The sequence below is a fragment of the Apostichopus japonicus genome, chromosome 11, assembly GCF_037975245.1.
Source record: "Apostichopus japonicus isolate 1M-3 chromosome 11, ASM3797524v1, whole genome shotgun sequence".
NCBI classification, from domain to species: Eukaryota; Metazoa; Echinodermata; class Holothuroidea; order Aspidochirotida; family Stichopodidae; genus Apostichopus; species Apostichopus japonicus.
In genome coordinates, this window is record NC_092571.1 from 18,804,369 (window position 1) to 18,828,718 (window position 24,350).

At 36.1% G+C, this 24,350-nt stretch overlaps 1 protein-coding gene across 5 annotated transcripts in view; it reads right to left on the reverse strand.

The window, feature by feature from the left end:
• Positions 1–129: 129 nt before the first annotated feature.
• Positions 130–24,350, reverse strand: part of LOC139976321 (ATP-dependent translocase ABCB1-like) — a 57,392-nt gene continuing 33,171 nt past the window's right edge. For 3 of the 5 annotated variants that reach the window (XM_071985002.1, XM_071985006.1, XM_071985001.1), the window contains exons 11-28: positions 23,903–24,139; positions 22,603–22,806; positions 21,859–22,029; positions 21,295–21,493; positions 20,589–20,603; positions 16,180–16,197; positions 13,738–13,877; positions 13,289–13,429; positions 12,468–12,647; positions 11,864–11,947; positions 10,253–10,456; positions 8,508–8,608; positions 6,991–7,131; positions 6,345–6,501; positions 4,976–5,173; positions 4,041–4,244; positions 3,171–3,317; positions 130–2,633 (exon numbers count right to left, since the gene is read on the reverse strand). In XM_071985002.1, coding sequence (XP_071841103.1) covers positions 2,427–2,633; positions 3,171–3,317; positions 4,041–4,244; positions 4,976–5,173; positions 6,345–6,501; positions 6,991–7,131; positions 8,508–8,608; positions 10,253–10,456; positions 11,864–11,947; positions 12,468–12,647; positions 13,289–13,429; positions 13,738–13,877; positions 16,180–16,197; positions 20,589–20,603; positions 21,295–21,493; positions 21,859–22,029; positions 22,603–22,806; positions 23,903–24,139 — 2,748 coding nt within the window. In that variant the 3' untranslated portion in view covers positions 130–2,426. The remainder of the gene's footprint in view (positions 2,634–3,170; positions 3,318–4,040; positions 4,245–4,975; positions 5,174–6,344; positions 6,502–6,990; positions 7,132–8,507; positions 8,609–10,252; positions 10,457–11,863; positions 11,948–12,467; positions 12,648–13,288; positions 13,430–13,737; positions 13,878–16,179; positions 16,198–20,588; positions 20,604–21,294; positions 21,494–21,858; positions 22,030–22,602; positions 22,807–23,902; positions 24,140–24,350) is intronic. The other 2 variants (XM_071985003.1, XM_071985004.1) reach the window with 2 other exon arrangements.

Genomic DNA, 24,350 nt, shown 5'->3' on the forward strand with positions numbered 1-24,350 from the left:
GTACCTTTTAAGGTCGAGTATCTTTTCATCTTATTGTCAAACACTAAGTACAGCTTTAACATATGGAAAACTGAGAAGAGCTATTTCTGCGTCCCCATGACAACAGAAGAAACAAAACATGACAAAACATTGGTTGTACGATTTCTATTGGTTACCATGGTGATATTATAAACTTGATATGTTAGAATGTTTCATATAATATTCAATGAATAAAAATCCTTAAGGACGTTGATTTTAGCAAATTAGTATCTTAAGATTATAAGGGTACCTAAATATTATTGCATCCAATGATACATTGAATTGCACATGTATTTGTAACCAAACAGAAAATAAACTTCAGATCTATAGTGTTGAAAATTGAAGATTGTTTCTTCGTAATACATGGTTCATAAAGAAAAATTATTAAGTCTTCTTGGTTTAAAATGCCAGTACTAAGAAAGCAATATTTCTTGGACGGCAAATTGACAAATTTTAAAGCTTTTCAAGAAAATCACAGATGTAAAAAGAACCCAATGGGGTGGAAATAAAGAAGAAAAATGTCTAAAAATACTGCTAGAGATTCACTAACCTTCCAGTGGATAAATTATTTAAAGATATTGTCATTACTTATATTCCAAGGTATATTAAATGTGCACTTACTGAAGAAAACGTTTTGAGTACAAATATAACCGAACATGGAAGAAAACATTGTTTTCTCACAAAGTCAAGGTTTGTCACAATTATTTCCAACATAATTGAAGGTGGTCCTGATGGTGGTCCTTATGCACTTACTAAAGTGAAAGTGCTGCTAATTAATGTAACTGAAAGCTTTCCATATCTGGAAGTGAGCACAATGCACTCACAAATGGCTCAACATAACAGAAATAATGGTTTTGAAAACTAGTCAAGCTTGCAACAAATTTATCCACAAGATTTGAAGATGGTCCTGCAGTTGTTGGTCCTAGGAATTCACTTACAAATATGAACATGTCTACACAACCTAAAACATATGAGGTGTTTACTCGCAAAGTCAAAGTAATGAGACATGTTTTAACTCCACTAAAGTTGAAAATGTTGGAAGAATTTTTGATAACTTATCTTTGGAACTGCCCCTCTGATCCCCTCCCTCCTCCACCCACAGAAAAAGAAAAATGATGAAGTAAAATGATTACAAAAGAAAAACATGAACCGTGGTGCCTGGTTTTTTTCCAGAGCACCTCAAGCAAAGCATTCTCACTGTTGTAGAGAGATTAGTGACACTCACTTGAGGATTTAAGCCAATTCAATCACTAACATGCAGAGCTTTGGTCATTATTTTGCAACTTTCATTCTAAGGTTTATACAAGCTTCTGACAAAGGGAACAACTTGAATATGCGTGTGACATTCAACCAGAGAGGAAACGAAATACTGATCTGCTGCAAATATCTGTGAAGGTGAATGTATATAATTTAGACGGCCAGACATTTTGATACTAGCAGGATCTTCCTCAGAGACAACTTCATATATAGAACTTCACTTTCAATCAACATTACAATTAATTAAGAATTTAAATATAAGCAGTTAAAATCTCATAACTCATTTTCTATGAAAACAGGTTTGTAATATTGACTAGCATGTAAATGAATTAAAACATGGATATTAAAACTAATATGAATAATCAGATAGACTGCCTTCAAGCTTTGGTTCTGAACCTATACAATAAATGTTAAAAATACACAAAAAGAAGTCTTAATAGACTATAAGTCAATTGAAAGCATTATTGGGGTTTCATGTCATTTATAAAATAGAACAGCTTTTCTTTGAGATATTTTTCTGTTTTGGTCATAAAATTCTTTCTAAGCACATGTTACCTTGACAATATGCAAATTAATCTCTTTCTTAACTGTTAGTTTATTTAATAAAAAACAAGAAACATGAAAGCAAATACTAAGAATGCAAATAAGATAAGTTTTAAATGAATGTAAACCAAAAAAGGTTTCTTCTGAGGAAAATAATGATAATGAAAATAAGCCGTAAAGCTAACCAAATAAGTTGTTTTTATTAATAAATTATTTAACTGACAAATCTCATAATTTTTTATGGTATTTGATCTCATTTTTCTTTTTAAGAAGCTTACATTGAAAAAGATACCTATTAAGAGGGCGAGGTAGCTACATGAAAATGTCTTATTCTCAGAAGTATTTGCCATAATGAAGATACCAATACCACACACAAGATATCACTCCAATGCAGTGTGGTTTGTCTCCCACTAGGCATTGCTACACTTTGAAACTACATTAATGAACACACTAACTAAACATATGAACAATCATCATAAAGATCTCATTAGCAGTGGATGGTGAATTTTATACTATTATAATTGAACACTGCTGTCATATACTCAAGATCTCATTAGCAGTGGATGGTGAATTTTATACTTTTATAATTGAACACTGCTGTCATATACTCAAGACTCAGCGGCCCTCCTTTGTCCACCTGTGATTGTGTAATAATGACCTTCTCGACTGACCAGTTCCTGGTGGCTTCCCTGTTCCACAACCTGGCCATTTCGCACTACAGCTATACTGTCTGCGTTTTGAATAGTGGACAGCCTATGAGCGATCACAATGCAGGTACGGCCTTCCATAGCTCTGTCCAGTGCCATTTGTACCACCTGTGAAACAAAAAAAGTGCAAACAATATGAAATTTTTCGATGGAAAGTTAGGTAACACAGCTATCCACAGTAATAATAACAATTTAACTGAAAAAGGAAAGAAATTTAGCCTTGAGCATGACGATTGGCTTTGATTTCAGGCATTTTAAGCTAGCCCTTCAATTTTGAATGTTTCTAAGCAATTGTAAGTATTATGCACCCATTAGTTACAATCGATCCATGCATTGGAGGGGGGGGGGGCTCTGGGGTGCTGTCCAATTTCAGATAAATTGTTATCTATCTCCTATCATTCTTTGACAAGGAAATTTCCCTCTATTATACCGGCTGCCAGGTGGATGGGGGTGGGGGGGGGGCTCTGGGATGCTGTCTAGTTTCAGACAAACTGTTATCTATCTCCTATCATTGACAAGGAAATATTTGTCATGTTATAGAGCGTTAGATACCTCTTCACTTTCAGATATTTGACTATTTAACTATATTTAACTATTTGTGATACATACCTTCTCTATGTTCCTATAATAAATATGAATGCATACCTTTTCGCTTTCAGTGTCAAGGGCTGAAGTTGCTTCATCCAAAAGAAGAATTTTGGGGTTTCTTGCGAGAGCTCTGGCAATAGCGACCCTCTGCTTCTGTCCACCTGACAACTGGGTACCCTTCTCACCAACAAGAGTGTCATAACCCTACCACAGAAAATAAATGTTAATTTAATATGATAGAACACAAATTATCAAGGCCACTGTGGCTCACTAATAGGAGCCTTTCCATAGAAACACATTAATGTTACCTTAACAGTACACAAATTATCGGGGGCCACTGTGGCTCAGTAATAAGAGCCTTTCCATAGAAAAACATTAATGTTACCTTAACAGTACACAAATTATCGGGGGCCACTGTGGCTCAGTAATAAGAGCCTTTCCATAGGGAAAAATCAATGTTACCTTAACAGTACCCAAATTATCCAGGCCACTCTGGCTCACTTACAAGATCCCTTCCACAGAACATAACTTAAAACTTATACGACAGGACAGAAAATATCAAAATCTTTCCTAAATGTCCTTGGTGCCTTCCAACAGGAAATGCTGATGCAATGGCTACACTGCCATATTCAAAATAACCAGAGAGTTTGAAAACATTTGCAATACACAAAATGAATTTATTAGTTTGTGTTTTCCTCATTTTCATTTTTTTTAATACTTTTTGTCATGAAACAGTATTTTCTTGGACTACTGATAGGTACAACAGTGTTCAGAAAAGTAATAACTACAGATTATTTATAGGTTTAAGACTGAACATGGGCAGATTGTATGTTCCTTGGGGACATTCAACACAGTTGCCATGTTGTGGCAAAGGTTTGGTGTGGAGGAGAGAGGGAGGTGGGGGGGGGGGGATTGAGATGAGCTTACCAATGGCAGACCAGCGATAAAGTCATGAATGTTAGCCATCTTAGCTACAGCCTCCACCTCACTCTGGTTCAAGGCTTGAGGGACGCCATAGTTGATATTATCCTTGATGGAACAGGCAAATAAAATTGGCTCTTGGCTCACAACACTCATGTTAGCTCTCAACCAACCAATGTTTACTTCTTTGATGTTATTCCCATCAAGGGTCTGCAAAGAAAGTTATATTTCTGTCAGTATTTAAGACTCGACATAACTAGTTATTAACAGAACTGCAAAATAGAACAATGAGAACTTGACAACATTTCGAACAATGTATTCTCAATTATTAGTGAATCATGTTAATATAACATGTTAATATAACAAATTTTGAGACTTGGTAAGTTTTTACTAAGAAACTGCAATTACCTCAAAGGTTCCATGTCCACTTCTGCTACTGCTACACTTGTTCATGCTTTTTTTCTTGCAATTTTTTTACTGCATTCAGAAGAGGTTTGCCTCAATTGCAATTAATTGATAATTGCAAATAGATTACTCATACACTGATAGATTCCTTGCTGTTGGTGTCAACCAGGTCGGTAGACAACATTTCATAATTTAGACTCAGTTTATAACTGTGTACAAACAACTGCTGTATACATTTAATAATATGGTCATATTCTCTATCATTTCTAGTTTGATAACAAATGAACTATTTTCACAATTGAGAGTTTGAACACTCTTGGTAGAATCTGCATCCAAAGAAGTTTAAGTCTGAGTGGACAAATATTAGAATGACACTACAGCTGATAACCTTGTACCAGTAAACATGATGAAACAATGAAGCTTTGTTACATTTATCTGACATAAATACAAGTAATATTACTGCCAATGGCTGCTCTAATTATCAAGCATATTGCTAGATCAGCCGATTTGTTTGATTCAAGTCATGTAAAACTTACAATGCTTCCTCCAGCAACGTCATAGAAACGTTCTAATAAGGACACCAGTGTACTCTTGCCACAGCCACTCTCACCAACCAAAGCGACTGTCTGACCTGGTTTCACCTTCAGGTTGAGTCCCTGGAGTACCCTAACATCAGGTCTTGTGGGGTACTCAAACTGAATACCACTGTAAGTTATGTCACCAGTGATTGATGCCTGTAGAAGAAAGTTAATCATAACAATGCTATTAGTGAGAAATGTATTTCAGGTATATTGATTTTGTGATTTCAGATGTGATGGGCCAGCTAATACACAAGGTAAACATCAACAAAGAGTTTTAATAGAGCTGTGTATAATGTCAAGTGTACTACAGACTTACCAGCTAAGTGTCTTGCAGTAACCACCTTACATGGATGCTGACTAACTAAAACAAATCTAGTATACAATATAAACAAGAAATAATCCCAAGTAGTATCAGGTACCCTGGTAGTATCAAGTAGTATCAGGTAATATCAGGTACCCTGGTAGTCAAGTAGTATCAGGTAATATCAGGTACCCTGGTAGCATCAAGTAGTATTAGGTAGTAGCAGGTACCCTGGTAGCCAAGTAGTATCAGGTAATATCAGGTACCCTGGTAGTCAAGTAGTATCAGGTAGTATCAGGTACCCTGGTAGTATCAAGTAGTATTAGGTAGTAGCAGGTACCCTGGTAGTCAAGTAGTATCAGGTAATATCAGGTACCCTGGTAGTCAAGTAGTATCAGGTAATATCAGGTACCCTGGTAGTCAAGTAGTATCAGGTACTCTGGTAGTATCAAGTAGTATTAGGTAATATCAGGTACCCTGGTAGTCAAGTAGTATCAGGTAGTATCAACTAGTATCAGGTACCCTGGTAGTCAAGTAGTAACAGGTACCCTGGTAGTATCAAGTAGTATTAGGTAGTATCAGGTACCCTGGTAGTATTAGGTAGTAGCAGGTACCCTGGTAGTCAAGTAGTATCAGGTAATATCAGGTACCCTGGTAGTCAAGTAGTATCAGGTAATATCAGGTACCCTGGTAGTCAAGTAGTATCAGGTACTCTGGTAGTATCAAGTAGTATTAGGTAATATCAGGTACCCTGGTAGTCAAGTAGTATCAGGTAATATCAGGTACCCTGGTAGTCAAGTAGTATCAGGTACTCTGGTAGTCAAGTAGTATCAGGTACCCTTGTAGTCAAGTAGTATCAAGTAGTTTCAGGTACCCTGTTAGGTCAAGTAGTATCAGGTACTTATCAGGCATTTAGGTAGCTATCTTCAAGCAAGGCTTTTGATTTAGAAACAGATTCTTTTTAAGTGGAGAAAGAAAGCTTAAGGGCTAATGCAGGAGAAGAAATTGTGACTTTAAACTCACAGGTCGCTTTCCCTGAGTGGAGTAGTTGTCAATCTGTGGTTCAGTATTAAAGAGATTAATCAGGAGACTGGCAGAATGTTTGGCTTTTGCAAAGTCAGGCAAAAAGGCAGAAGACTGACCCAAAGACACACCAGCAAAGGCAACACCAAACACCACCCTACGATATAAGATAAAAATACAAAATAAATCCATAAAAACTGGTCAAGTGATATTTGAGGGCATTGATAAGTGGCATATAAAGTGCTAATTATATGGATTCTTCTCCCACCTCCACCTATACCCCCCTCTCCTCCCCCATATCTGACTTGCTAATAAACTAGAGTCTACCAGGGCAACATATTTGTTTCCTGTCTTTCCTGTGTTTCCTGACTAGACCCTACAGATCTTCTTCCTATACAAAAGACATTGACCATAGTAAACACACTAACATGACTGTTATACAAAATCAGTGGTAATATCAAAGATGGATCACTCACAGTATTGTTTTAGCCCATTCAACATGATGCCCCCCCAATCCCCCACCCACCCCTTAGGTAAATTAATTAGCTGGTTAATTAAGGCAGCCTGTCATTAATTGTGGTGCATGGTTGATCTCCCCTTCCCCTTTTGCTTTTATTGCTGTATAATAAAGTCAATTTAAACATACTTGAAGACATCATCTGGTGCCATTTCACCCTTGTAGACAAGGTAACCTCCAAATCTGAAAGCAGCAGCATAGATCCAGAAGATCATACCCTGGGAAAGGGCAAAGGCTATTCCATAAAGCTGAGTGTTCCTTTGACCTTGGCTGAGGGGAAAAAACACATACATTAATGAATAAACATTGACCTAGCTACACACAATCTTAACTCCATCAAGTGGCTTTACCTCCTGCTTGATGAGATGAAAGTAATTAGTTACAGAAAGTTATCAATTATAAACCTCCATTGAGAACAAGCAAAATGAAAACTATTCAATTTAGACAGGATGCTAAGTTTGTAAGTTCAAAACAATATTCAGACTCAAGAAAAGGAAGGTTCTTTTACAATGACAAGTTATTTCACAGTGTAATCCTCAGTGTTGCTATAAACCCAACCCCAAACTGCTATTTGTCTTGCCTATCATGTGGAGTATATCATAATAACACTATATATCATGATTCTTGTATGAACAGTGATGTGGCAGCATTGTAAACTTAGGCAAAGTGATGAGGTTGACTATAAAAATAAAAAGTTTCTTGAGTCTGTGAGCACTAATTGACGTGACACTGTTGTGTCTGCGTTCAGGTGGCATACTCCTATTAGAGTCTATATCAATCCGCCTGGATGTTCTCCTATCTCAGGAAAAGTGCCAAAATGCAGTAGGAGAACGTCTTTTTAATATGTTATCAATCACGATCTAGTTTTTTGGTGGCTTGCATGTTGAAGGGCATGAATGGAAGTATATTTGAAGCAAAATTTGGTCAATTGGGTTATATTTAAACCCATTTAGGCCTCCCAGGAGCAGCTACGAGAATTGTTTACTACTGAGTGAAGAGGTTTGTTTACAAGTGACGAAAACTTCAGGCTCTGATAGCGAAAAATCTACATGGTCATGATACGGAAAAATGATGGTGCCATGAAAGGCCAACTTGTCAGCTATCCAGTGATGGTAGCGTTTAGCTAGTGAAAACTTCTATCTAGACTTAAAGAACAAATCACTTTTGTGATTTAGTGTTAAAGTCAATGGGGCTTTTAACGGGCGTATGCTACCTTCAGCATACACTTTGCATACAATCTGGTAGTAACATACTAAAATAATGTAAGAAAGAACAGGTACCTAAAAACCTCATCAAATCTAAATACAATCTGGTAAGATACTAAACTAATGAAGGAAAGACGGGTACCTCAAAACATCATCAAATCTATATCACCAACGATGAGAATATGCAAACCTAGAAGGTTAACAAATATACAAGAAGACTTTTGTGGGACACAAATTGTTTGGTATCAAGTGTGTTAATCAGTAAATAAGCCTTGTATAAGAAACAAACCACATAGTCCCATACAATCTCTTAATTAGCCATACAATTTCTAACTAGATTGAGGGTCAGAATGACAAAACTTATGTAGTAACTCAATGCAAGCTGCAGACTTAAAGTGACACGGTAAATCAAGGTCACTTGCAAGGTTAGATTAAACTCACAGGAATGGTAAGAGCAGTTTAATACAGTAATCCTCGTACAGTCTTGGTTCAAGTCCAAGAGAAGTGGAAGTCCTTACATTCTCCATACCTTCAGCTGCAATCTGTAAGTATGAAGAAAGAGACAAATAAATTATTTAAAAAAAGCAAGATATCAAACCTAATAAACCACTGCGAAGTCCAGATTTGAGTAACGTAAAATGAGTATACAGCTCATTTTACATTTTGACTTTTGATCAATTTTACATTTTGACTTTTGATTGACAGTTATAAGTACCTTTTTAAGTACATCAAATATTCCAGTATTAATCTTTAAATCCTGAACAGGGAATTATGAAAACATTAAGATTTGTTATCAACCTACAATATCTGTTATTTTCAAGACATAACAGTTAAAACATATAATATGTAATAACATAGAGTATGTAAAAAAACATGTTTTACAGCTAGTATTTTATATTTATGGTGCACATATACATTTTATCCTCTACTGATGAGTGAGTATTTCATGTTTATGGTGCACATTTACAATTTATCCTCTACTGATGAGTGAGTATTTTATGTTTATGGTGCACATATACAAATTTATCCTCTACTGATGAGTGAGTATTTTATGTTGATGGTGCACAGTTACAATTTATCCTCTACTGATGAGTGAGTATTTTATGTTGATGGTGCACATTTACATTTCATCCTCTACTGATGAGTGAGTATTTCATGTTTATGGTGCACATATACAAATTTATCCTCTACTGATGAGTGAGTATTTTATGTTGATGGTGCACATTTACATTTCATCCTCTACTGATGAGTGAGTATTTCATGTTGATGGTGCACATTTACATTTCATCCTCTACTGATGAGTGAGTATTTTATGTTGATGGTGCACATTTACATTTCATCCTCTACTGATGATGAGTGAGTATTTTATGTTGATGGTGCACGTTTACATTTTATCCTCTACTGATGAGTGAGTATTTTATACTTATGGTGTACATTTACAATTTATCCTTCTTCTGATGAGTGAGTATTTTATGTTGATGGTGTACATTTACAATTTATCCTCTACTGATGAGTGAGTATTTCATGTTTATGGTGCACATTTACAATTTATCCTCTACGATGAGTGAGTATTTTATGTTTATGGTGCTCGTTTACATTTTATCGGCTACTGACTGATGAGTGAGTATTTTATGTTGATGGTGCACATTTACATTTCATCCTCTACTGATGATGAGTGAGTATTTTATGTTGATGGTGCACGTTTACATTTTATCCTCTACTGATGAGTGAGTATTTTATACTTATGGTGTACATTTACAATTTATCCTTCTTCTGATGAGTGAGTATTTTATGTTGATGGTGTACATTTACAATTTATCCTCTACTGATGAGTGAGTATTTCATGTTTATGGTGCACATTTACAATTTATCCTCTACGATGAGTGAGTATTTTATGTTTATGGTGCTCGTTTACATTTTATCGGCTACTGACTGATGAGTGAGTATTTTATGTTGATGGTGCACATTTACAATTTATCCTCTACTGATGAGTGAGTATTTCATGTTTATGGTGTACATTTACAATTTATCCTGTAATGATGAGTGAGTATTTTATGTTTATGGTGCACATTTACAAATTTATCCTCTACTGATGAGTGAGTATTTTATGTTGATGGTGCTCCTTTACAAATTTATCCTCTACTGATGATATGGACGGAGGGTATATTTTGCTTGAGACTGGTCACCTTGCCAGCGTCTTCAAGTAATTCTGAATCTCGTTTCTTGTTTCCGTGCAGCAGTTTCATTTGAACGGCTCCAGACATGACCAACAATGGCACAGCAGCAAAGACGAGGAAGGCAAGTTTCCATCCAAATATGAAAGCAATAACCACAGCAGCTAGCAGGGTAACCACAGACTGAATGGAAGACCCAATACGAATACCTGTGGCCTGTTATAGAGGAAAATAAAAAATAGAACAACAGTTAAATTGTGTTCAGAAATATTTCATTGTTGTTATATGCTTACTGATAGGCTAGCATAAAGGATTACCTTTAATGGCCTTTCCAGCTGAGGCCCTTACAGAGTAAGGTATGACCTACAATATTTACCCACAGGAGACCCTCATGGATATACTTGGATGAAATATCACTTCAACACATTCCCACAGAAATCACAAAATGACAAAAATATTTTTTTTAATATGTTCAATTGCTACTCACATGTTTAAACATCCTTATACAGTTAATGAAAATCTACCTATGGCTAGCCTCTTCATTTCTACAGTCAAGGTAACATCTACCTATGGTTAGACTCTTTTCAGCCTGTTATGTGAATTCTGATCCATCTACGACCTTCCTACAGTCAAGGTAACATCTACCTATGGTTTGACTCTTTTCAGCCTGTTATGTGAATTCTGATCCCTCTATGACATTCCTACAGTCAAGGTAACATCTATCTATGGTTTGACTCTTTTCAGCCTGTTAGGTGAATTCTGATCCCTCTACAACCTTCCTACAGTCAAGGTAACATCTACCTATGGATTGACTCTTTTCAGCCTGTTATGTGAATTCTGATCCCTCTACAACCTTCCTACAGTCAAGGTAACATCTACCTATGGTTTGACTCTTTTCAGCATGTTATGTGAATTCTGATCCCTCTACAACCTTCCTACAGTCAAGGTAACATCTACTTATGGTTTGACTCTTTTCAGCATGTTATGTGAATTCTGATCCCTCTACAACCTTCCTACAGTCAAGGTAACATCTACCTATGGATTGACTCTTTTCAGCCTGTTATGTGAATTCTGATCCCTCTACAACCTTCCTACAGTCAAGGTAGCATCTACCTATGGTTAGACTCTTTTCAGCCTGTTATGTGAATTTTGATCCATCTACGACCTTCCTACAGTAAAGGTAACATCTACCTATGGTTAGACTCTTTTCAGCCTGTTATGTGAATTCTGATCCCTCTACAGCCTTCCTTCACTGAGAACGTACTTAACATATTGCTCACTCCTGCTATTAATTCACTTTACAAGCAAACTCTGAAAATAGTGGTAATTTATGCACACCCCATTTAACAAATATTTATATTTTTGGTTTCCAAACTGGGTAGCAAATTCTGTGTAGCAAGTTCTGTGGGCAACAATTATTAACAGACATTACCACACAGTGATATATCACTTGAGGCTGTCAGGTGTTATTCCAGGATGAGTGGCTTGATGGCTAAGGTAAGCCTGAAGTGTACAAAATCTTAACATTTGCATCCATTAATGCGTTTGTGTCAAGTACAGAACCTACTATTGAATTGAACTGGACTAAATACATGTCATAATAGTCTTGGAAATTTAACTTACCCCTTTGACATTGGAAGCATCTGTGGACAAACGAGTTGCAAGAGCACCTGTGTTATGTCTGGGTTCATCAAAGAAAGAAACATCCTTTAAATGAAGAAAAGAAAACATAAAACATTTAGATGGATGAATCAATGCCCTAACAATACCTGGCCTTACCCCCCTTTTTTCTTGGGGAGGGGTGGGGGGTGTTTACCCAAACTCTTAGACATCCAGTGACCAGGCAACCATAGTTTTCGATTTTGACACACCAACCAGGCTATCAACCACTCTACTTTACAGATCTAGCAGCACAAACTGAAATGCATACAGATTACAAGGCAACCTTTGTTATAAATTGTTACTTCCATTGCCTAGCAGCCCAAACTCTCCAGGCTACTAGGCACCTAATATCTACCAATGCAATGATGTCGGCTTGATCAACCTCCCTGGTTCTCCTTGACTAAATAAAGTTGCAAGTTTTACCACCACCACTCCTCCACCTCTAAACAAAAAAAAAACATATTATCCTGAATGGAAGTATTGAGCTGCATGCTGAAATACATACATACATACACGCACCCATACACGCATACATACATACATGCTGCTGCGACTAATAACATACCTGTCTCAGCATGGTCCAAAAGGCCTTCTTTCTCAACCTCAGTGTTAGATATTCTCCTGAGTAGGTGAAGCTGGATATGCTAAAGAAATTACTCAATCCAGTCAAAACTCCCAAGGCCACAAACATGCAAGACCACAACCTTGCTTCCTCTTGCATTTGTTCTGGTTCCGCGCTGAAGGTCTACAGGAGAAAGAAGTAATCAAATGCAATATAAGTTTACTACTCCCATCTGCCTACTGCCATTGTGCATCATTATAGTAGTTTACTACTCCCATCTGCCTACTGCCATTGTGCATTTTGGACCAAAATGACTCTTAATATGAACAAATATGACAATATCTAAAGTCTATGTAAACATCGAAACCCAAACAGATTTGATTTACGTTAGCTACAATTGATACTATGTTAATGAATATTCATTATTCCAGCTATCCTCACCTAGCAGCTATCCTCTCCTAGCAATGGGAAGAGCAAATGTTGAGTAGAAAGGGGGATAACTTGTTAAGGCTTTTCCAGACTGTTTGCAGATGGCAATGTAATACCTTGTCTCATGTATGGGAAGGGTTCTGGGAAAAAATTATGAGTGCATTGGTGCTAGTAGCCTATCAGTGATACTAAAACCTGCCTACATTCTAATTTTCTATGGTTTCTTCAATTTCAATGTTTATCTTTTATTTGACAGTCTATCAATATGTGCCTTTTCATTGGCTTAAAAGACCATCTAGACTCCAATTAGAATGACACCTGGAGGTAAATAATTCATATACTTCCAATCACAAACATGGTGAGCCAGGTGAACAGGATAGAAGTGGTTGACTTACTGAGATGACTTCACTGAAAATGAGAGCAAAGACAGGCATAGTGATTCCTAAGACACCTGACCAGAAGGCACCAAAGGCGATGTAGGGCCACTCTGGACCATTCAACTTCAGTATCTCCTTATATGAGGCCTCTTCAATCTCCTATAAGGAAGGAGAAAATTAAATCAAGACCAACAGAGTGAAATCATTCTTACCTGTATGTCGTATGTAATCTTTATACCTCTTTCAAGAAATACTTTCTTGCTTTGCTTTCTGTAAGACTGTCGACTTCATTCTCCATGTCAAGGCAGCTCATTTGAAATCTTTAAAAACTACTTGCCTATGATTAACCCAATTTAATTTCATTGAGTCATAAGTCCAGCCTCCTCCTACCTTCCCCAGCCCCCTCACTTCTCTCCCACTAGCTCCTACCCTTAGATAAAGATCTCTGATGCCTCTGTGACAATTACCTCCTCTTCTTCTTCTCCATCACCGGACATCTTACTGCTCATGGAGGACATTCTTGACCTCTGGCTAGAAAGTTGTCTCTTCATCTGTTTAGATGGTGATGCTACTGCTTTCAATGATCCAACAGTGTCCATGGATTCCTCTGAGGGAGATTAACAAAAATGTCACATTCTCATCAAAAGTTCTCTTTTGTGAAGAGAAAGACTATCCAGTATATTAATGTGAGATCTTTTAAAAAAATATCTCATTGACAAATATGATCATGAAAATAAGCAAACGTCAGAATAAAATGTAAGGCATCAGAGATCCCATCCAATCATTGTAAGGCACCAACCAGACCATCCAATCATTGTAAAGCATCAAACAGACCATCCAATCATTGTAAGGCACCAAACATACCATCCAATCATTGTAAGGCACCAGAGATCCCATCCAATCATTGTAAGGCACCAAACAGACCATCCAATCATTGTAAGGCACCAAACAGACCATCCAATCATTGTAAGGCACCACAGAGACCATCCAATCATTGTAAGGCACCAAACAGACCATCCAATCATTGCCCACTTACCAGGACAGACCTTGCCTGCAGTCAATCAAACTAATCGTGTTGACTGATGGGTACATATTGATTATATTTGTAGGACACCCACTGGCTTTTTGAAGAATTGAGATTCTATGAAATGTTGAAACATCAAATGGACAATTTTAATATATATTCATCAATAAGTCAAATGGAAAGCAATTATTAGACTGAATTTATCATGAAATATAAGGAAGCAAAAACAAACTATTTCCATCATAAGCAGCAAGGTTTTCTCAAGGAAAATTAATCAAAATTCAATCTCTCAGCTGAAATTAATTTTGCATAGAAGACTTCCGACTAGAAAATATGGGATATCTGAAGGACAAACATTTAAATGCAAAATACTAAAAAGTAATAGTAACTTAAGTATTATGCTAATACAACCTATCTTTAGAGAGTCCATTTAATAGTTGTTTTACGTTCCATGATCAGCAACAGTTGTGATACTCTGTTGGAATGTTGGAATTGTAAATACTATCGCTGGAGATCAATTCTACAATGATTCAAGCTAACATTAATTAGCACAAATCAAGACTTATCATTTGTCTAAAATATGCCAAGATCAATTTGAAAAGTTATGCACTGTGGAACTTCTATGTTCAAATAAGAATAACTTTAACAGAAGTTAACTCAGCAACCTACTCCAAGTATTGACTTATTAACAGTCTGTACATCAAGAATAAAGAGTAAATTAGTAACATTATGTAAATGAAATACTAAATAAATTAGTGCTATTATGGAAAATGAAATAGGAACTAAATTAGTAATTGTATTATTATATTACAAACTAAATAAGTGATATTATGCTAACCAACTAAATATGTGAAATTATGCTTACAAAATACCAACTAAAGAAGTGATATTATGCTAACCAAATACAAATTAAATAAGTAATATTATGCTAATCAAATACAAATCAAATATTATGCTAATTATGTACTAGGAGTCTGCCACACATCGATTCAGGTTTGTTCTTTCTTAATTTCAGAGCGTGTGTAAGTGCGTTTACTTATTTACAGCAAGCTAATTAACCACAGCTGCTAATTACCCTTTGATAAGACAATATGTTCAAATCTGATTAATATACAGAATTAACAGGTCAAGGTGACTACATGATTAAGATATTGAACATGTCACCATTCATTACCTACAGTACAACCCTCTAAAATTTGGGAAGGTAATTCGATACGCAGTGAATAGACGAAAACAACAAAATAGAGAAAAACCGACAAACACAAATTAATGAAATATTGGTGAAGCAACAAGATATCAACAACTTCAGTAATATTAAAGTATGAAGTCAAGTCATTACCCTAAGCTAGCCCCCCCCCCCCCCCCCGCTCCCATCCACCTTCCCTGCCTACCTCTGACATGTCTAGTTCCATTATCTAATCTAACTTCTATACAAGTTTACAAATAAAACGAAAATTTACTAGGAGAGTACAAACAACTTTTGAAGGTTTAAAACAAACAAGTGGCTGGACATTGATGAGATTTGTTTATGATTGATAAAAGATAAAAGTCTCTTCATTGTAACTGAGTCTCACTACAAATCAACAGAAGTGAGAGTTCGTAATGCTAAAGCTGAATAAATTTACAGACTGAAAATGAAGATGAAAATGATGACAAATTTAATCCTGTAATTTGCACTCCAACAAACCAAACTCACATATTTAGAGCGAGTTAAGTCAAATTCAGGGAAAAGACACAACCGCATATTCAGGGAGGTGATCAGAGGATAATGAAATTGGGCAGAAGCTAGAAGTGTACGTAAGAAATTTGAAGTTAATTGGTTGGATCAATTTTACAAAGTGAGAACAACTGTTGGAGTAGAAATTAAGATTAAACACCAAGTTACCCGGTTCTAGCTTTTCCACTGGAATGAAAACAGAAAGATATAATTGCTACAACATCAGAATAAATCATTATTTGGTACAAATGTTAATACCTCTATTATAGTAAAACTACCAGCCTAATTAAATGTCATAATTCCAGATACATATATACTACCAAAAAAAAAAATTAAGGTACCATACTTCTCAATTGGCTAAGGGAAACCTCTAAAAGCTCACTGAGGTACATAAGCCTAACACAATAACCTTGAATGGTAACAACCCCTCCTGCATTCCAATACCACTATTTGGACGCTATCAAAATTCCAAAAAGGACAAGATTAATGAAGGATACTTGAGAATTGTGGCAAATTAAGCCTCTACAACAGTTGGGAGAAATGAAGATTGTGCAAACTTTCTTATAGTTCCCCAAAAAGTGACTTAAAACTACTGAACTACTGAATATGGTAATTCTCTTGTTAAGTGACAGAGTTCTGTAAAGTACACAAGACACTTACCATAATGTAATACATTAATGTTACATTAGATTTAAACACATAAAGTTCCAATATAGGCAGTAACATATCACAAGAGAAATAAACTGCTGTACCCATTCAGCCTTGACTACAGTAACCAGCCACATTGGTAGTTGCTCTTGGGTAATGTGACAATCAACCCTTTCATCCTGCCCCCCCACCCCCTCCTCTCCTAACCCACCCGTCACCCTCATGTATCCAAACCAATTTTCATTTTATTTTCCTTTTTTTGGCTCAAGATTAAGTTTACTGAACTTTTGTTAATTGGCTCTGTCTTGAAGTCACAGGCCAGTACACTAAAATTGGTGATATGTAAATTAAAATGATTTGTGAGAAATGAAAGTTCGCGTGAACAAAACAAACAAACAACCACATATGTCGAATTGACGAATCGGTGAATAATTTAACAGATGTGAAGTGTTTATGCAGAAAACGATTACAGATATAACGGTCATTGAAGGAAAACTTCACTTTAAAGAATTTATTGGTTGGGAATTAGGATCAGTAGAAAAGTATCATGAAGTTGTAAACTTTACTGATAAAGGAGTTGAATTAACACGGTGTTGACAAAGTAAATCCAAAAGTAAATCTAAATATGTAACAAATATATGATCTGAGCTATCAAATAAATGTACAAGCACTCCAACCTCCTGGTTTATATGATCTGAGCTATGAAATAAATGTACAAGCACTCCAACCTCCTGGTTTATATGATCTGAGCTATGAAATAAATGTACAAGCACTCCAACCTCCTAGTTTATATGATCTGAGCTATGAAATAAATGGACAAACACTCCAACCTCCTAGTTTATATGACCTAAACTATGAAATAAATGTACAAACACTCCAACCTCCTGGTTTATATGATCTAAGCTATCAAATAAATGTACAAATACTCCAACCTCCTAGTTTATATGATCTGAGCTATGAAATAAATGTACAAATACTCCAACCTCCTGGTTTATATGATCTGAGCTATGAAATAAATGTACAAATACTCCAACCTCCTGGTTTATATGATCTGAGCTATGAAATAAATGTACAAATACTCCAACCTCCTGGTTTATATGATCTGAGCTATGAAATAAATGTACAAATACTCCAACCTCCTAGTTTATATGATCTGAGCTATGAAATAAATGTACAAATACTCCAACCTCCTAGTTTATATGACCTAAACTATGAAATAAATGTACAAACACTCCAACCTCCTGGTTTATATGATCTGAGCTATGAAATAAATGTACAAATACTCCAACCTCCTAGTTTATATGACCTAAACTATGAAATAAATGGACAAACACTCCAACCTCCTAGTTTATATGATCTGAGCTATGAAATAAATGTACAAACACTCCAACCTCCTAGTTTATATGATCTGAGCTATGAAATAAATGTACAAATACTCCAACCTCCTAGTTTATATGACCTAAACTATGAAATAAATGGACAAACACTCCAACCTCCTAGTTTATATGACCTAAACTATGAAATAAATGTACAAACACTCCAACCTCCTGGTTTATATGATCTGAGCTATGAAATAAATGTACAAATACTCCAACCTCCTGGTTTATATGACCTGAGCTATGAAATGAATGTACAAATACTCCAACCTCCTAGTTTATATGACCTAAACTATGAAATAAATGTACAAACACTCCAACCTCCTGGTTTATATGATCTGAGCTATGAAATAAATGTACAAATACTCCAACCTCCTAGTTTATATGACCTAAACTATGAAATAAATGTACAAACACTCCAACCTCCTGGTTTATATGATCTGAGCTATGAAATAAATGTACAAATACTCCAACCTCCTAGTTTATATGACCTAAACTATGAAATAAATGGACAAACACTCCAACCTCCTAGTTTATATGATCTGAGCTATGAAATAAATGTACAAACACTCCAACCTCCTAGTTTATATGATCTGAGCTATGAAATAAATGTACAAATACTCCAACCTCCTAGTTTATATGACCTAAACTATGAAATAAATGGACAAACACTCCAACCTCCTAGTTTATATGACCTAAACTATGAAATAAATGTACAAACACTCCAACCTCCTGGTTTATATGATCTGAGCTATGAAATAAATGTACAAATACTCCAACCTCCTAGTTTATATGACCTAAACTATGAAATAAATGGACAAACACTCCAACCTCCTAGTTTATATGACCTAAACTATGAAATAAATGTACAAATACTCCAACCTCCTGGTTTATATGACCTGAGCTATGAAATAAATGTACAAATACTCCAACCTCCTAGTTTATATGATCTGAGCTACTAAATTAATGAACAAGCTCTCCAACCTCAGTGTTCACAACACCTGAGCTATGAAATAAATGTACAAACACTCCAACCTCCTAATTAATATGATCTGAGCTACTAAATTAATGAACAAGCTCTCCAACCTCAGTGTTCACAACACCTGAGCTATGAAATAAATGTACAAACACTCCAACCTCCTAATTAATATGATCTGAGCTACTAAATTAATGAACAAGCTCTCCAACCTCAGTGTTCACAACACCTGAGCTATGAAATAAATGTACAAACACTCCAACCTCCTAATTAATATGATCTGAGCTACTAAATTTATGAACAAGCTCTCCAACCTCAGTGTTCACAACACCTGAGCTATGAAATAAATGTACAAACACTCCAACCTCCTGGTTTATATGATCTGAGCTATGAAATAAATGTACAAACACTCCAACCTCCTAATTAATATGATCTGAGCTACTAAATTTATGAACAAGCTCTCCAACCTCAGTGTTCACAACACCTGAGCTATGAAATAAATGTACAAACACTCCAACCTCCTAATTAATATGATCAGAGCTACTAAATTAATGAACAAGCTCTCCAACCTCAGTGTTCACAACACCTGAGCTATGAAATAAATGTACAAACACCACTACCTCAGAGTTTGAAATGATCTGAACTCATCCAACTACACCTCAAAATATTGAGAAAATTTGACATAATCCAACTCTGTAAAGATCTTTAATTCTGGATCGAAATCACTGAAGAAACAACAAGTTAGACTATTAAGTTTACCACAACAATGAGAACAGAGAAAGTTTAAGACTGTTTTACTAGTGCCTCAAGTCAAATGTGTTAAATGTTTATGTGGCACTGTTCAGGGATATGAATTCCCTTTGCACAACTTACCATTAATCTGGGTGCAAGAAAGTGCCATTCAATCTTATCAATGTGTAGCATTGTTAAAAGCAATCAGAAATTAGCTAATCCCTGGTGAACTTCCTAACATAACCACTTGATTTGCCAGTCTAGATGACTGGCTATGAAAGCTGACCAGAGTGGATCCAAAACCAAATCAACTCCGGAAGACAGTTTATGGTTTACGTACATTTACAGACTGAAAATGTTTATGAAGTGATGAGAAATTGTGATAATTAAATCTCTACTCCAACTGGTGACAAACCACTTATTTAGAGCTATAGGGGATTTTTATCTGACATATATATGTCTGTGTAACATGTACCAACCAATGGACATCCCAACCAATGGACATACCAACCAATGGACATACCAATCAATGGACGTCCCAACCAATGGACATACCAACCAATGGACATACCAATCAATGGACATGTACCAACCAACACAGGAAGATCTGCATAAGCTTACTATACTGATTTCTAAATCTGTAAGAGGGTTTTATTAGGAAGAGAGAGATGGGACGGAGCATTAATAAAGGATCCTTAGGTAGAAGAGACCCTGAAGCAGCCACAATATTAACAAATGTAACAAACTCAGCCATTTGCTAAATTTATCCCAATTTCTGAGAGAGCACAAATAAGTGACAGTGCCACTGCTGGAGTAGAAATTTATGATTTAACATGAAAGTTTACCCGGAACTTTTTCCACTGCAATGAAAATAAAAAGGAGATATTTTCTTAAGCTTTTGAGACATAAAAGATGTTAAGTATACAAAATAATTCAATTTAATCATAATTATAATCATAATAATAAGTAAGCTTAGGATTAGGGAGAACAGTACTTAAAATACAACTCTTAATGATACATAATCTTTAGCACAAACACCAAAGCAAACTAAAGCATAACTAAAGACAGAAAGAAAATTCCTATTTAGGAAAGAATTCCAAAACCTGCTCCTATTATAAACTAGTTGCATACTATTAAACTCTACTTGTAACATTTCATGAGGTACAGCATGCTATTGTTTGTGTTAGTGTGAACAGTACTGAATATGACAGGTCCTGTGTAGCCCTGCACAACACCCCCCCCTGCCGTCCCTACCCCCACAGAACAAATTAGTTGAAACTCTTACCAGCACCATCGTCATCTGTCCTCATTGGAGTCAGAGACTGTAGAGTTACCAGCTGCTTGTAAACTGTGTAGCCCGCACAACATCCCCCCCCCTGCCGTCCCTACCCCACAGAACAAATTAGTTGAAACTCTTACCAGCACCATCGTCATCTGTCCTCATTGGAGTCAGAGACTGTAGATTTACCAGCTGCTTGTAAACTGTGTAGCCCGCACAACATCCCCCCCTGCCGTCCCTACCCCACAGAACAAATTAGTTGAAAGTCTTACCAGCATCATCGTCATCTGTCCTCATTGGAGTCAGAGACTGTAGAGTTACCAGCTGCTTGTAAACTCCATTCTGCTTCATAAGTTCATGGTGGTTGCCAGATTCCATCACTTTCCCATCTTGGAAAGCAAAGATGACATCTGCATTTCGGATGGTAGACAAGCGGTGAGCAATCACAATGGTGGTACGGCCTTCTTGTGCCTGGTAATTGAAAACAGGGTGATTGGGTGAAGAAACAGCTAAGGCAAGTTATTTCTTAAACTGAGGTGATAAAGGCATAGAATGATGAAGCTTCATGTCCATAAGACAGCAGGAAACCAGGAAGCAGCTATATAACTTTTAGAGAATGTGATGAAAACAAATATTGATTTATTCATCAAGTCACAACCCCATCAACTTGTACATAAGAAGTATACACAGTATGTCCTGTATTAGGATGCCTCTTTGGAGAAACAATTAAACCAAGTACGAATCTAACAAGTCAAGTGCCCTTGAAGTTAACTTCCCTAAAACTGGGTTTTTTAAATGTAATATTTATTTTCTGAATTGAGAGACATAAGACTGACCCTGTCCAAGGCATCCTGTACGACTGCTTCACTTTCACTGTCAAGAGCAGACGTGGCCTCATCCAAGAGCAAAATAACTGGGTTACGAACCAAAGCCCTAGCAATAGCTACCCTCTGCTTCTGGCCACCAGATAATTGAGCACCTCGTTCACCCACCAAGGTGTTGTAACCCTGCAAGGAGTGACACAAGATATATATTCAACTTGATTAATTGTGTCTAGCATGTAAAGTTAGGATTAATTTATAAACAGGTTAACAGAACCAACAACAGAAAACAGCGGACTTTGAATTTGACATCCACAAATGTAGCAACAAAAAGACCTTCAAAGCTTTTTTGAGTCACAGATTCATACAAAAGATCTTAATGAAAATTGTATCCTAAAGTTATTCAATCAAAATTAGAGCAAAAAGTTAACTGAATTATTTCCACTTTTCCACTAACATGATATCAGTCAACAATATATATTAATTCAAATTAAAAGTCATGTATTGCTTCTGAGTATAAGGAGAGACTCAACTAACTCAAACATAAGATCCCAACACATATTAGGTTTCATTGATTCAAAGTTTACTAAACTGTTCAACAATATCATGACAAGTATCGAATATCATGACAAGTATCGAACATCTTTTGACATTTTAGTTTTTTCACTTAACAGGTGTAATTTTGAAGCCAGAACCCATTCGGTACATACATTCCTCTATATGATGTCTACCTGGGTAGTAACATCATTCATTACATACCTTGGGTAGTTTACTTATAAAGTCATGAGCATTGGCTTCCTTTGCTGCCTGAATGATTTCTTCCTTAGTCACCCCTGGATGGCCATACTCAATGTTTTCATAGATGGAACAGCCAAAGAGGACAGGTTCTTGGCTCACAACACCAATGTGGCTCCTCAACCAACGAACATTCAAATCTTGGACTCCGATGCCATCAACTAAAAGCTATTGAAATAAAAATGAAAAAGATAAATGTATTTTGTTAAATACCAAAATACCAATCTATGTAGTACTAGGAAACCTAATGGCCTGTGAGGATTGAGCACTAAACCAACTACTGGTCTGATGAACTTAGAACTGCTTTATTGGAAACACTAGGTTTGTACCACACTGGGGCTATTCATTGGCTATCTTATTATGCACCTTAACAGATCAAACACAGAATCAGTTTATCAGAGACAGTGTAACATGAAGGCTATGGTATGTCTTCCATAGTATGGCTTTAAAAATTCCTACCGCTATATAAATTGACATATTGAAAAAATCACTTCTGTGAAATTTGATGAATACCATTCCAACTAATGTAGTGAATAGGCCAACTACTAAAATGTGAGGCCTTGAAGTAGAAACAAAAGAGCAATATCTTATCATCTTGTCCCTCAATTAGAGGTGGGTACCTTTAAATAGTTTGATGTCATCTTGTGCTTCAATTGGAGGTGGGTTCTTATAAATAGTTTAATAATGTCATCTTGTCCCACAATTAGAGGTGGTTACTTATAAATAGTTTAATAATGTCATCTTGTCCCACAATTGGAGGTGGGTACTTTTAAATAGTTTAATGTCATATTGTCCCACAATTGGAGGAGGGTGCTTTTAGTATAGATTGATGTCATCTTGTGCGACAATTAGAGGTGGGTGCTTTAAAATAGTTTGATCATGTCATCTTGTCCTACAATTGGAGGTGGGTGCTTTAAAATAGTTTGATAATGTCATCTTGTCCCACAATTGGAGGTGGGTGCTTTAAAATAGTTTGATCATGTCATCTTGTCCCACAATTGAAGGTGGGTGCTTTTAATATAGGTTGATAATGTCATGTTGTCCCACAATTGGAGGTGGGTGCTTTAAATATAGGTTGATAATGTCACCTTGTCCCACAAATTGGAGGTGGGTGCTTTTAATATAGGTTGATAATGTCACCTTGTCCCACATATTGGAGGTGGGTGCTTTTAATATAGGTTGATAATGTACAATATACAATCTTTCATTGAATGCTTCAGATCAAACAAGAACAAAAAGATTAATTCTAGGAAAGAGTAATTACCTCACCAGATTCAATATCATAAAATCTCTGAATTAGATTAATGATGGTTGACTTTCCGCAGCCACTGGAACCGACTAGGGCTACAGTCTGCCCCGTCTCAACAGATAGAGAGACCCCATTCAGCACCGGCACATTTGGTCTTGTTGGGTACTTGAACTTAACATTATTTAGAGTGATGTTTCCATGCATTTTCTGAGGTCTTTTACCTTCGGTCGACCTTGCATCAATCGTAGGTTTCTGCACAAAAATGAAAAAGTTAATGTTATGCAACAAAAATCATTTCTGAAAAAATTCTGGCAAGTTTTGTCAATTCTGTTTTCATGTTAATTTGTAAATGTTCCTTGTTAGGCAAAATGCTAGTTTTAATAAGTGAGCAATGAAAAAGAACAGTTTGGATGTAGTTTTCTGTCTATTTTGATACTTAAAGTATTCACATTTACAGCATGTA